Source organism: Callorhinus ursinus, unplaced genomic scaffold (assembly GCF_003265705.2).
Source record: "Callorhinus ursinus isolate GAN/ISIS: 27379988/994484 unplaced genomic scaffold, GSC_fseal_2.0 scaffold10, whole genome shotgun sequence".
Lineage (NCBI taxonomy): Eukaryota > Metazoa > Chordata > Mammalia > Carnivora > Otariidae > Callorhinus > Callorhinus ursinus.
In genome coordinates, this window is record NW_027397072.1 from 54030543 (window position 1) to 54045263 (window position 14721).

The 14721-nt window shown below is 44.4% G+C and overlaps 1 protein-coding gene across 3 annotated transcripts in view; it reads right to left on the reverse strand.

The window, feature by feature from the left end:
• ARHGAP25 (Rho GTPase activating protein 25) overlaps positions 1-14721 on the reverse strand; it is an 85676-nt gene that overhangs the window by 6505 nt on the left and 64450 nt on the right. For all 3 annotated transcript variants that reach the window (XM_025868549.2, XM_025868550.2, XM_025868551.2), the window contains 5 exons: positions 12229-12436; positions 7282-7414; positions 4075-4148; positions 2474-2595; positions 1462-1658 (listed from right to left, as the gene is read on the reverse strand). In XM_025868549.2, coding sequence (XP_025724334.1) covers positions 1462-1658; positions 2474-2595; positions 4075-4148; positions 7282-7414; positions 12229-12436 — 734 coding nt within the window. The remainder of the gene's footprint in view (positions 1-1461; positions 1659-2473; positions 2596-4074; positions 4149-7281; positions 7415-12228; positions 12437-14721) is intronic.

Consider the following 14721-nt stretch of genomic DNA (forward strand, 5'->3'; position numbering starts at 1 on the left):
CTCCCACCCCCCACCACTCCAGCAACCCTCAGTTTGTTTCCTGAGATCAAGAATTCCTCATATCAGTGAGGTCATATGATACATGTCTTTCTCTGATTGACTTATTTCGCTCAGCGTAATACCCTCCAGTTCCAACCACGTCATTGCAAATGGCAAGTGAACCGTGTATATATATTTTTAAATTAAATTAAAAAGAAAAAAAAAGAAGAAAAAGAATGAGTCCTAAAATCAGAAAATCAAGGCTCAGGCTCTCCTTCCAATCGCTCTAGCTAATCACTTACTTCCACAACCCCACCGGAGTCAGAAGCACCGGGTCTCAAAGTGAGAACTAGAACTAAATCCCGTTCTGTAACGTTCTAGTGCTGCCACCTTGGGCCAGCTGGTTAACCTCCCTGAGACTCTGCTCCTGAAAGATAAGATGTGGATGACAAAGTCTGCCCTACATAGTTATGGTGAGGACCCCGGAAGTGACCTACTTAAGTTTCCCAGAACAGTGCCTACCCATAGCTGCCCACACTGTTACAATAAATAGCAGAAACCTGTCGAATAAGCCTAACAATGTCTACTTCTAAGGACCGCTAATAGGATTTCATTACATGAAGTATGAGCATTTCTAAATGTTTGAGAGTGTTGGCAAAATGCATCATGTACAGGCATCACCTAAGAAGAATCATAACCACTACCACTACCTACCTTTTTTCCAATACTTTCTTAATCATCCTCAGGATTAACAGTCCTATAGAAAACTTACATTACTGGGTCAACCAGAAACTTTAAATTCATCTCTTGGGCACACATAAAGAATCAAGCTGCTACACAAAGTTCATGGTTTTTTAAAATATTTGTCTCTATAAATATATAAGGATATTTGAGCCTTGTAAATTATTGGCCTCAACTAGTCTACATTTCAGAGGTTGCAGAGTTTTTTGACATTGGGAACGTGAGCCCCAACCCTTCAGTACAAATGAGGAGGGTGACATTGCTGAGACAGCTTATCAGGGAATGAGAAATATTACATGAACACATCACATACTCTGAGAAAGAAATCACGTTTCATGGGTCAGCAGGAAACCAGTTCTCTCTGGACTTTCACCCCGAATTTTCAACAACTCTCGCTAAAACACTTACAATGTGATATATAATTTCCCCTACTGAACTTTCCTGGACTGTGTTTGGCAAGGCTTCCCTTTTAGAGTGGGCTTTAGTGAGGACTCCCACTGCTCAGTCATTAGGAGACTGGCATACGTGTCACTAACCCCACCTCCAGGATGCCAACAGACACTAGATTTAGAAAGAGGCCAGGCTTTCAAGATGCATTCAAATGGGTCTGTACCATCTGTGCCCCACTGTCATGGCATCATCTAAAACTCCTCAAACTGCCACCCTAGACCAGCTTTTACATGGAATGACTTGGACTAAAGGAAGAGTCAGATGGAAGGAAGAAGGTTCTCTGCACCTTACCATGTTACTGAAGCTGTCTGTCCTAGAAATTGGAGGGTCTTCAGTGGCATCCCAGCCCACAGAGCTTCGAGCTACTGGAGGTTTCTTAGGGTCATTTTTCTGAGCAGGGGGCGAAAGGGGGGCATCCTTGGACTTGGGGAAGAGAACTTCATGGTCTCTGATCATCATGGTCATCACTCTTTGGATTTGAGGAGTCCCTGAAAGAAGAAAGAGATCTGTAGACCCGGACCATGGCAGGAGGCAGGCAGTCCTCAGGGTCTCCACCTGTGGGATGTCTCTAAACTTGGCTCTAAAACCACAGGGCCCAAAAGACCTCATTTTGCTCCTCATGGGACCCTTCTAAGGGTAGGAGATTGTGGTGAAAGAGAAGGGATAGAAGAAGGATATGGGAGTGGGGTGAAAGAGGGTTATTTTCAGCCTATACGGTCCTGTGGGTCAGTCTTTGATCAGAAAATAAGCAATATAATAGTAGAGAAAATGAAGACATCTTTCTCCCCTGATGTGGTCCTCGATATGTCATCTGATCTCTTATTGCACACAGAGTAAATACGTGACAGCCATACTGCCTTCCCAAATCCATGGCAGACATCAGTACTCTACGCCAGGACTTTTGCTCACTGAACCAAGACACAGCCACAGAAGCCTTTTCGACACAACTTTACCAGTAGCCTTTTTTTTGTGAGTTGTCTTATAAAATCAAACTTGCTTTCTCTACTTTCTTGCAAACTTGTTTTCTCTGGTTAAGGGTATTTAAAAGTCATAAAAGACTAAGAAATACTGTTTTTGTGCTAGCCTATTGTACTGTGTGACCATTGGGTCAATTTTTAACCTCTCTGCTCTGCTGTGATCTGGAAAATGGACATAATTTCTGCCCTGCTCCTTTCACAGGGCTATTTCACAGTTGGGGCAAGGTAATCAATTGAAAATGCTTGGCAAATTGCAGCACACTTTGGTAGCTAGGTAACTGTTGTCACTTCCTCTGCACCTTCCTTCCCCACAGGACCAGCTGTACCTCTCATGATCACAGCAGGGTCTTCGACCTTCGACCTGATGAGATTCACACCAATCACGGTAGCCAGGTTATCCACGCTCATCTTGTTAACACCGCAGTTGAGCTGGATTTCATGTAGGAACCTGTGGGCAACCAGAAAATCCCATAGTAGGAAATAGGAAGTTGCCAGAAGGAAGCACTTCCAGGTACCCCTGAGATCTCAGAGATGGATCCCATCTCCTTCTTTCTAGTCTCAGGAACGGAACCAGTGTGCTCAGCCCACGTGAATTTAACTTCACCCTGAGAGATTCAAGATCAAGGGGGAAAAGAAACCAGGAGGGATCTGCCCAGCTGCTAGGGGTGGTGTGGGGGCTTGGGGTGGGGTGCCCCATCAGCAGGAGGTAGGATCTCATTCAGGGAGCTAAAGAGGACACTAGAAGGACGCAAATGGGTACGAGACTAACCCTCATTCTGACTTTATAGGCTTATCTCTCAGGCTCTCAGCACTCATCCCACCCAAGTTTCCAGAGATGGAAACGTTATCTTGAGGAGATGTCACAGAGGGGAACCCACAATGCCTCTTTGCTCTCATCCTCTGATTACAGCACCAAGTATCTCAAATTCTCAGTGGGTGCTCAACAACTAGCAATGAATTTTTACTATAATTGCACCCATTGGAGGCATGAAGCTCTCAGCTTCCTTATTAAAACAAAACAAAACAAAACAAAAACTGAAAATATTGGCAAAGAACTTTCTAAATACCTTCTCCAAAAACCATTTTTAAATGGATAGGTTGAAGCAACTTAAAATTCCAAATACATAGAAATTATCAAATAAATGGTGGTGTTTTCAAATGAGGAAACATTATGGAATATTACAGAGTCATCTATAATCCTATTTTATGACATAGGGAAATGCTCACAATATAATATTAAGTCAAAACCAGCAGGATACAAATATATACAAAAAATTGTTCCCGAATATTTATATTGATGTATGTAAAGATCTTTCATAGAAAGAAAAACATCCAGAAGGAAACATCCCCAAGCAGTAAGAGTGATTTTTGCTGAGTGAGGACATTGTATATTATTTTTATTTCTTATTTATAGTATGTTGTATTTTCCTGGTTTCCAAATCAAGCATGTATCACTTTTATAACCTGGATACTACAACAATTTATTTTTTAAAAAGAAGATAAATTTCAGCTCTGTCTGGCATGGAGATCCAGGCTCCCAGCTCAGACAGACCTGGGTTAATCTACATGCTATGTGTTGCTATGAATGTCTCCAGGGCACAAAGTTATGGCCCCAGAGTCAGGAAGATGGGAGATAATTCTAGAAACATTATAAGGATTCTGGGTGCTACTGCATGTCCCAGGACTCCGGGCAGCACAGGGGCAGGCCTGAAGGAGGAAGCATGTTCACTTTGCATGCCAAATCAGACTCTGAGTGGATCCTTTAAATCATCTTGTGGATAAAGGGAACCTCTGCAGTGCTGCGTAAATACAGCTGACCTTCCCAAGGTCTGGACCAGAAGCTCTGAGTTCACAGAGACACTCTTTTCTACTCTAATTGGGGGCTTTTTTCTGATACGGCTGGAAACTGATGCTGGGGGACTCTTACCTGCATATGTAACTCAGGAGGCTATAGTTGTCTCGAGGAAGGATGGACAGCTGCTTCCCCAACTCCTGCTGAGCCTGGGAAGAGATTTGAACACCGTAAACATCCCTCGCTGGCAACGAGACTCTGGAACAGGGGGAACATAATTGGTGAATCCGTGCAGAAGCAGCACGGGCAGTCACTCCTGTTCCCATGGTTTTTGTGATTTTTTGAAAAGCTTTTTACTTTGCAATAATTAGAAATTCATAGGAAGCTGCAAAAAAATAGTATGGAGAGGCTCACGTGTTTTTTTTACAGGACATTTTTTTGTCTCTAATCATACCCTCTTCCCCAACTCAGAGCTACTCTAAGGCAAGGATGATTTGACAATTCATACAATCATTGTTTGCTTAGTGAATGCTTGAGATGTAACACTCCAGTAAAGAACTGGATCATAACCAAATACCCCAAGCCATTTGGTATTTAAAACCAAATACTCCAAGGGGCGCCTGGGTGGCTCAGTCGTTAAGCATCTGCCTTCGGCTCAGGTCATGATCCCAGGGTCCTGGGATCGAGCCCCACATCGGGCTCCCTGCTCAGCGGGAAGCCTGCTTCTCCCTCTCCCACTCCCCCCGCTTGTGTTCCCTCTCTCACTGTGTCTCTGTCAAATAAGTGAATAAAATCTTTAAAAATGAATAAATAAAACCGAATACCCCAAAAGAAGAAAAATATCAGTATTGAGAGAAGAAAGAAGCTTCTAAGAAGGGTTTTAAGCAATAACGCCTTGCTAAGACCTGCTGGGACACAGGACAGGCTGACTAATCCAGGGGGTGGAGGGCAGGTAAAGGTCAGAATGTTCTAGCTCCATGAGACCTTCATACAAGGAATGCATGTGCCAGGGAGGGGAAGGACAGAGAGTTTTTCTTAGTTCCTTTCACCTGCAGCTGCCTCTAGGGTCTGTAGCGATTGCCGATAACATCATGATTGTAAAAACGCATCAGTTTACATGAGACGCACAGGCTCCCTCAACCCTGAGCAGGTCCTCCTATGCACCCTGTGGCCTGTCAGCCTGCATGCAGTGACTTGGTGCATACCCTCTGTATCCAGAATGCCCGCTTCTTACTGGGATTCCCTCCTCTTCAGTTTAACTAGTCAATTCTTTGCAAAGGCTGCTGTAGACTCACGGCTCCCAGCTACCACCCCTGCCACATTTTCACCAACGAGGGAGGCTGCAGTCCCTCTGCCCCGCCCAGATTTTACAGTCATGATGTTATCGGCAATCACTACAGACCCTAGAGGCATTACCATAGGTTAGAAACTCAAGATATGTTGAGATGGAGGCAAGTTGGGAGAAGCAGGTCCAAAGTGGGGAAGTTCAGGGGTGGGAGTCTTATTGTCAGATCTGCATCCGTGTACCTCCTTTGCTTTCCCTGCTGCTGGGGGCTGAGAGGTTGCCTGAAACACTGGTCTTTCTAGCCAACTTTTAAACCTCATTCCATAAGGTGTTATTACGTTCACAAAGATGAGCTGATATGCCTATATTAATTAAGACTTGTCATGTCCTTGTCTCAGCCTCCACAAAAAAATTCATAAATCCTGCCCAAAATCATGCACTCAGCTACTAAGTTTAAAGTGGCTTGAGGTATTTGATTATAGTCCCATTCTTCATTGGATTGTTACATCCCAAGAAGGCTGTCACCATGATTGGCTTCATTTGCCTTTTGTTGCTGAGGAAGATCTATATGAGATCATGTAACCTAACTTTTGTGTCCGAAAATAGCTACACTAGCTCCAGCATGTTAGCTGTATCCGTATCATCCCTTTCATTTCCTGATGTTGAAATACAAAATCACTGTTTTTCTTGTACCAGGATCCACTTAAATGGTGAGGCTCTTTGCCCTGAGTCAGGAGAGAAGCTCTCACAGGCTATGCTTTCTACCAGGTCTAGGGTACTATTGCTCTTTTGTTTAAAAATGATAACTCTATATACAAAATTATTATTTTCTGGGGGTATACTATGTAATAAATTCTAAAATAGAGAATAAACCTCTCCTTAAACCAATAATTTAAAAATATCACTCACCTACCTCATATCCCTTGTCCTCAAAACAATCCTAAGTACAGCAGATGTTATTATGAAATTTGTCTCAGTTTGTGCTGTCCAGTACAACAGCTACTTGACATATGTGACTATTTAAATAAGAAAATAAAATAAAATTAGGAATTTGGTTCTTTAGCTGATCTAGCCACATTTCAAGTGCCCAATAACCATGTATGGTTAGTGGTTATCATATTGACCAATGCAACTATATACCAGTTCCACCATTACAGAATGTTCTGTTGCTCTAAGTAAGTAAACTTTTGTAGAAAATGCTTAATTTGCCTAAAGGCAAAATCAAAGTTAAATCCAGGTCTTCACTGTAGGCTTTTCTGTGCACCACATTTCCAAAGAGAGCTTTCACACAGTAGTGCTAAGAACTAACCCCCCCAAAGTTAGACCCCAATTATTAGCAGTATAACATAAACGTATTCCTCGGGCATTTGGTTTTGCAAATCCTGGTTAAAAACCATGAAGGTTTTACTGTTGCTAGATAGGTTTTCCTGGTTTCTTTTGTTGGTTGGTTTGTTTAATTAACATGACTCCCGCGTGGTGACTGTTTGACTGTAAGACCTTTCAGGAAAGAATTTACATAAGATCACAAATCCTGCAGGCGAACGTGTGTGCGCTCTAACAAGCATGCTGCGCAGCGGACCCCACCCCCATAAGCAGCTGCAGCTGAAAAGAACAAAGAAATCTCCTTGTCTTTCCTTTCTCTGGCACATGCATTCCTTGAATTCCCGTGCCTGACACACATTCACCATGGAACTAGAACATTCTCACCTCTCACCTGACCTCCAGGTTGGTCAACCTGCCCTTGTTTCCCATGGGGATCTCATCAAGGCCATATTGCTTGATACCCTTCTCGGAAGCTTCCTCTTTCGCATATTAATTTTAAAGTGACTTGGGTAAATTCAAGATAGTCAATTCTGCATTGGATTGTCACATCCCAGCAAGGCTGTCTCTATGATTGGCTTCAATGGCCTTTTATTGCTGACAAAGTTCCAGTTTGACACAGTATCTCTCTCAAGGGTATGGGTTCCCTGACCCGCTGTTGCTTGCCTACAAGAATAGTATTCAATAACCAACACCTTCTTCCAAAACAGGACGACTAACTCAAATGAGATACAAACCTTTGCCTCATCTGCATTCATGAGCTGCCCGCAGAGCAGGAACCCCTCATACTGGTTCCAGGGAACCACAGGCTCCGGGAGGTCTCGGAGATAGAGCTTTAACAGGGAGGCCACTGTGTGCACGTCTGTCTCTCTGCAAAAAAAAAAATAAGCAATGTTCTTTGAAAGTGAAACTCCAGAGCACTCCTCACCTCCCCCCTGGTGATCCATTGAATAGAATCCCAGGTTCCCAAAGGGAGTTTTGCAAAGGAGTAGAGTCTGATAAAGATGTATCCAAACACACCACCTTTGCGAATATTCTAGAAAAATGACCCCCAACACTTCTTCCTTTATCTCTTACACCAACTACCTCAAAGGTAAGTTCAAGGTCTACCTTTTCATTAATCCTATTAACTTATTTTTGTCTTCATCTCTTTCTTTTTTATCCAAGTCACTTGGTGCCTCACAGTTTTGCATTTTCTACTTAGTCTCTAATTTTTCATGTGATAACTCATTTATACCTTATGGCCCATGATCTCTTTAAATCCTCAGAGAGCTTAGAACATTTCTGGGATTCATTCACATATTTGCACAATCACGCATTCAGTCAGCAAGCATTGAGAGAACCTACTAGGTGGAAGATACTCTGTCAAGCACTGTGATTTCAGCGGTGAACCTGAGGGATACACTGAGCCACAGAGCTGTGCACACTCACAGGTTACCAAGTCATTACAATATTGTGAGGTTAGTACCATGACAAGAAAGCCCAGGACCTGGGACTGTATGGAAGTATGAAAAAGAGGAACATCCAGTGCAGAGTCATAGGGGACAAGGTCTGAAGAGTGGCAAGGAGTTACAGCATGGGGAGGGAGCACAGGTATCAGCCTGGAGGGTGGGAAGCAGAGGCCTTGCAGCAGACAGAGGTGGCATTCAGATGACTGCCTGTTCACCTAAGAAGGAGGCTTGTGTTTTTCAGTTCAGCTTCTCCAGCTTACAGCAGGAGTAGGCAAACCATGGCCCAGGAGTCAAATCTGGCCCAATGCCTGTATTTGTACAGCCTCTGAGCTAAGGATGGACTTTATGGTTTTAAATGGTTGGGAACAAAACTCAAAAGAAGCCTATTTTATGCCCTGTGAAATATGAAATTTGAATTTCAGCATCCACACAGTGTTACAGGAATATAGTCATGCTCATTTGTTTTTGCATTGACTTTGGCTGATTTTGTGCCATATTTTGTGCTAAGAGCAGAGCTGAGTAGCTGCAGCAGAAACCATCTGGGCCTGCAAAGCCTCAAAATTTCACATGTGGCCCTTCATCAAAGTCTGCTGACCCCTGGCATTTCTTCTGCAGTGCTATGAGAGAAAATAAGTCTGAATCTACCATATGCTTGAAGTTCATTAGTGAAGAAATTATTTACTTTAATTTTATTTACTTCATAGAAAAAAAATGAGTATTCTTAAGCAAATGTCCAGGTAGTTATTTTGGAAAGCTATGATGTGGTAAGAGGTTCAGACCATGTGAGTGTCTCCTCGGTTTCAGGGATGGGGAATATAGAATTGGCTGGTAGAAGAGCTTCCTGGAGAAGGGACAGCAGGGGTCAGTTTGGGAAGAAGGAGCAGGCGGGAGGCATTGGAGACATCAGGACTTGACTGTAAAGCTCTGTCTTGATGTCCCGAGTAAGTTTTTTTGTTTGTTTTTGATAGCCAGTGTTTGGAGCTGTCTCCTGAAAAGGCCCCCCTTTGCAGCCTGTGAGCGCTTGGCCTCAAAATGAGAACGCGAACTGGCATAGAGCCTGACTGTGCTGCATTGTTGCCTCAGGAAATTAGGGGTGGGAACCATTCACTTAAGGTGGGCATTCTGGAAAAGCCTTCCCTGCTGGGTCACTGCCTAAAAATATTCCTGGGCAAAGACCTCTTGTCAAAATACGTGAGAAGTTCCCAAGAAAATGGCAGAACGACAACCTGCTGACCCACATTCTCCTAAAGTCCCAGAGTGGCTCCTCCTCATGCCCCAGCACTGCAACCCTCTCTATGGTCTTAGTCCGAATCCAGGGCCTCTCCTTTACTCCACATCCAGTTACACTCCCCAAGCCCCTTCACTGCTCTATTTCAGTAGGTAATGGCCTTTTGCCAGGATCCTGCCCCAGCTTCCTATCTGGACTCCTGCCTCCAGGGTTCCAGTCTCTGATGTACTGTCCCCTGCCTGGCACAGCCCCCAACACACAAAATACATCCAAGCAATGAATGTTGCCAACAACAATTTGAAATAAGAAAGACAGTATCAATGATACATTAAAAAAAAAAGCAGAATCTTTTGGAGATAAATGACAACAACAAAACCCACAAACTACTAGATAGTTCAATCAGAAGAAACGACAGCAAAAATATCCAACCTTAGAAAAAAGAAAAGGTTATAACCACTGATATAGTGTAGATGCTTCAAAGTTATAACCAAAGAACACACTTACCTATGTAAATCATCTTGGAACATTTAAAACCAGAGAAAGCTTCCTGATTCATTTTACCAGGGGAAGATAATGCTGCTTGTCCTGGCTAACTCCTCATGCCTGCTTAATGTGTCTGAGCGTAAATGTCATTTCTTCTTAGGGGTCTCCCTAAATCCACCAGACTATGTCAAAAGGCTCCTATTCTAGGGCACCTGGGTGGTGCTGTCCGTTAAGCATCCCACTCCTGGTTTTGGCTTAGGTTGTGATCTCAGGGCTGTGAGATCAAGCCCTGGGTTGGGCTCAATGCAGAGTCTGCTTAAGACTCTCTCTTCCCCTGCTCCTCCCCTCTCTAATAAATAAATAAATCTTTTTAAAAAGAGGCACCTGTTTTAAGTTCTCATAGTACCATCTAGTTTTCCATTTTAGCACTTAACACGATGGAAATTATAGAATTATTTCTGTAAATTTTTAGTTTAATATCTGCGCCCCCATTGTAACATGGCCAAATCAGTCGTCACTGTTGCAGTCTAAATTTCCAGCATGATTTTTCCTGAGTTTGCTATTCCTTCAACCCAATGAACCACCTTTAAATGATTTTTTTTAAGTCAAGAACTAAAGACAAGTCAGGAGCCAGGTGACTTCTGAGTTAAACACCTGATCCACCAGAGATTAGCCCAGGCACCACCGATGGTTCTGCCAATCCTTCCCTGGTAGCACGGACCTTAAAATGTGGCACATCTGTATGTTTCTCACAGAAATATAGGTATCAGAAGTATGTTAGTTTTGTGGCGGATCGTATCCAGCCCAGCAGAAACTCAACAAAGAGATTTTAAAATTTACATGTATATGTTTAATGAGAATCAGATATAGCTGCACTAGAATCTACCAAATAAAAACTCCTTTGTTTCTCTTCATTCCAGTGAGACAATTTGGGAGATCTCAAACCACACATATGACCAACATAGGTCTAGATGAGTACCCACAAGGATTATGTAGATCCAGAATTGGCCCTGTGAGGACTCTTAAGAGCCCCAGGTAACCCCTCCTATTTCTAGGTGTGTAAATTCTACTTCTTAGGGCGGGGTAGAGAGGTCATGACAAGCTGTGTAACTTTCCTTCTTCCAGCTCCAAATATTTCACAGGAATCAAAGACTATGACTCCACCACCCAGGCTGACTTTATAGGTATATAAAATCAAGCCCAGGGCAAGTATCTGACAAACCCCTGCAATCACCTTTCTTCCTCCTGGCTGACTGTTCATATCGCTTTAGCAACAACCTGCCTGTATCTTTTGATCAACTCAAAGCTAATTAAAAACATAAGAAGAAAACTGAATACAAAGGTGGTAAACTTAATTGAACAGGTGCCTGATAATAAAATGCAATTTATAGTGCTGCTGAGAGGTCTGTAAATTTGATGCCCATAACCTGCTGTAGTTCCAGTAACAACTCCACCCATTGCTTTCCTGTAAAAATACAGCACCCTTGGTAAGTTAACCTACTGCATGCCAACAGCCAAGACAGACATGCGGTGGTCCAAACTCAGGCAGTGGCTGTGAGAATGGAGAAAACAGATGGTATCAGAGATGCTGCAGAGGGAGAATGGGCATTGCTGGTGACTGAGGTGGATGATGGGGAGAGGGAGTTCATGGCACTTAGCTGTTCATGATTTTGCCAGGATCAGCCCTGTTCCTAGGTCCTAAATAACCTCTTGGAGAATTTCAACCTTTGCAAACTGGATAGAGTTGAGGCCTGTCTCACCAAATCTTGATTTATGGGCTGCTGATTTGGAAAGAACAATGGCTCTCTCTTGCCAGCAGGACAAGCACACACAGGCAACCAGGGCGAATATTGCACTGTAGGCGGAGAATGTCCAACATCGGGGTGGAGGCTATAATAGGTGACTGTGGCAAAACAGAAAACCTCGGCTGGGTAGCTGGAGGGGGTGGGGTGGGTTGGCGATGGTGAGAAGAAATGTCACTACAGCTGGTATGCCCCAACCAAACCTGGGCAACCTCCACAGGGGAGGCATGGGGGGAACGCCAGACTGCTAAGACATCAGTATGTATGTACTCTCTCCAAAAAGGCTCAGAACTAAGTTCAGAGGTGGATGCTACGGTGGTCTCCCAAACTAACAAGAAGTCCTGGTTCTGGCCATTTCTGGAAAGCTGAGGGAGAACATTGGAGCCCTTGGGCATAGATATGGTACGTTTGCTACCACACTGAGTCTGTTCGTACAGCCAGCTCAGCTCCTCCACAGTCCTCGTGGGCCCGGCAGTGTGGGCCTTGAGCTAGGTCCCATCTTCCTCCCCTCCTGCCACGGCACTAACCCTAACCCTACATCAGCGAGGCCCTGCTTCAAGTTCACACCATTCCTCATGTAAGTGACCAGCAAAACAAAAGGCTCTCTTTATGGCAAACCAGGACTTTGGAAGCATCTGTGCAAGTCCTATAGTTCAGCTGGTAGAGAGAGGTTCTCCCACCCAAGTGAGGCAGGGGGAGGCCATGGTGAGGACAGGGTACCTGTCAAAGGAGGGCCGCTCCCCGGCATCAAAAGCATCTCTGAGCTGCTTCACCAGGTTGTCCTGCCCAGGCAGTCGGAAGATGCCCTCTTCATTCAGGCCGTGCTGGAGGATGAACTCTGCACACTTCTCCACCAGGATGGGCACCAGGTGGGGGCCAAATTTCTGCTCATAGGCCACAGTCTCATCCAAACGCTGGCCAAACACGGCTGGGAAGAGAAAAACAGGACCTGCTCATCACTCTGACTTCCACTGGATGAACTGATAGGTCAAAGTGCTTTGCCTCTATCTAGATTTGTCTGTGTTGCCTGTAACCCCAAAAGTTTTGGTGCAATGATACCAGACAAAAGGGAGGAGACAAGTCACCCATAATATCTCCTGGGGCTATACATTTGGGGCGGTCTCTGTCAGTCTTTTTCTCTCGACCCACATTTTTATATATTTAAAATAACAACTCATGGGCGCCTGGGTGGCTCAGTTGGTTAAGCGACTGCCTTCGGCTCAGGTCATGATCCTGGAGTCCCGGGATCAAGTCCCACATCGAGCTCCCTGCTGAGCAGGGAATCTGCTTCTCCCTCTGACCCTCCCCCCTCTCATGTGCGCTCCCTGTCAAATAAACAAATAAAGTCTAAAAAAAATAAAATGTTAAAAAAAAATAACAACTCATTTTTACAGAGTACCTGTTGTGGGCTAGAAATTGTGCTAAGCACTTTGCACACCTGTTCTCATTTCATCTCAACGGCAACCCCACGAGGTAGCAGAATTGTTATACTCACCTTACTACTAAATACACTGAGCCTTAGAGGCACTAGTGAACTTGCCAAGGTCAGGTGGCAGGCCATGGTAGTCAGAATTCAAGCCCAGGCAGTCAACTCAAGAGAATGTGCTCTTAACCACAGCAGCAAGCAGGCTGTTTTGAATTCTGCTTGTGTCATATAGCATCAAAATATAACAGTCTATCACACGGATATCTCAAACTGTATTAAACCATTGCGGCATTTTTAATAATTTAGGTTGTTTACTATGTTTTACTACTTTTTTTTAAGATTTATTTATTTATTAGAGAGAGAGAGAGCATGAGCAGGAAGAGGAGCAGAGGGAGAGGGAGAACCCTCAAGCAGATTCCCTGCTGAGTGAGGAGCCCAACAATGCGAGGCTGGATCCCAGGACCCTGGGATCATGACCTGAGCCTAAATCCAGAGTCTGTTGCCCAACTAACCGAGCCACCCAGGCGCCCCATATGTTTTACTATTTTTAAAATTGCCACAGTGAACATGATTATCCACCTAGCAGAGTTCCTGGAATGTATTTGGTGCAATGTATAATTTCTAATTAATTGCTTAATTAATTAATTAACATTTGTATGGGTGGACATAGGCTTTTCACTCTTTTGAACTATTTCCTTAGGGCAAATTCCCATATGTAGAATTACTAGGTCAAGTGGTTTGAACATTTTTATGACTCAGTGGTATGCAAATTGTTGTCCAAAAATATTTTTCCAAATTACACTGCCTCCAGCAAAGCATGTGTGGACCAGCTCTAACCCAACCCTGTCTGTACTTGGCTCTATAATTTCCCCACCCCAGTGGTATAACAAGGTTAGTTTTTAAATCAGGACAATCATTGGCTACCCATTCTCCCACCAGGACCCCAGGCCCTCTGGTTCCTGGAGGCTCAGAGACAGGTCATGGCTTCAGCTCTGTCCTGCCTGATTTTCCCTCTCTCATAATTAGGACTCTGCTACACCGACCATTTCAATTGCCAGGACACTGCTTCCCAAAGTCCTTTGGTTTTCCCCATGGTTCTCTCTCTGGTGGGTCCCCTGTTTCCAGTCTCTAACTAATGCGGATTACCCCTATAAAGAGTTGTACTGAGTTCTTGAATCTACCACATCCTCTGCACTCCCACCCACTGCCCTAAGCCAGGCTAGACTACTCTCTCACCTCTCACATCTGTGGTCTGTTCTCTTCTGACATGTTCAAAGCTCTCCTGCTGCTTACTTCTCTAAACCGCCTCCAATTTACCTAAGCACACTCCCCTGCCCCCCAACCCTGTTCTTAATAGTCATCCACTTCTTCCCCAATTGTCACATTAGCATTTTCCAAATTACCCCTCAAAGTCCTAGGGGCTTCCTCTGCAGCCCCTCCCTCATCACATCAGGTGCTGGGAAGTGAGGGCAGTGATTCTAGGAGGAGCTGAGCATGGGGTGGGGGCAGGGTCCCTGTACTCCGACTCCCAACCAAACCCACTGGGCTGGTGTCTGTTTGACTTAATCCATTTCAGTGAGACTGTTCAACTGAATATTTCTGTGGCTAAAGTTTGAAAGTTGGGGCTGGCATTGCTTGGGCTGGCATTCAGTCTGACCCCCACCTACGTCTCTAGTGTGACTTCAGGTCACGCCCCCAAAGGCGCCTCACCTTGATGTTCCCAAAACCCACAGCTCTCGCCAGTCTTCATGCCCTTGGATGGTCTTCTCGTTGCCCAGTCTGTTCAT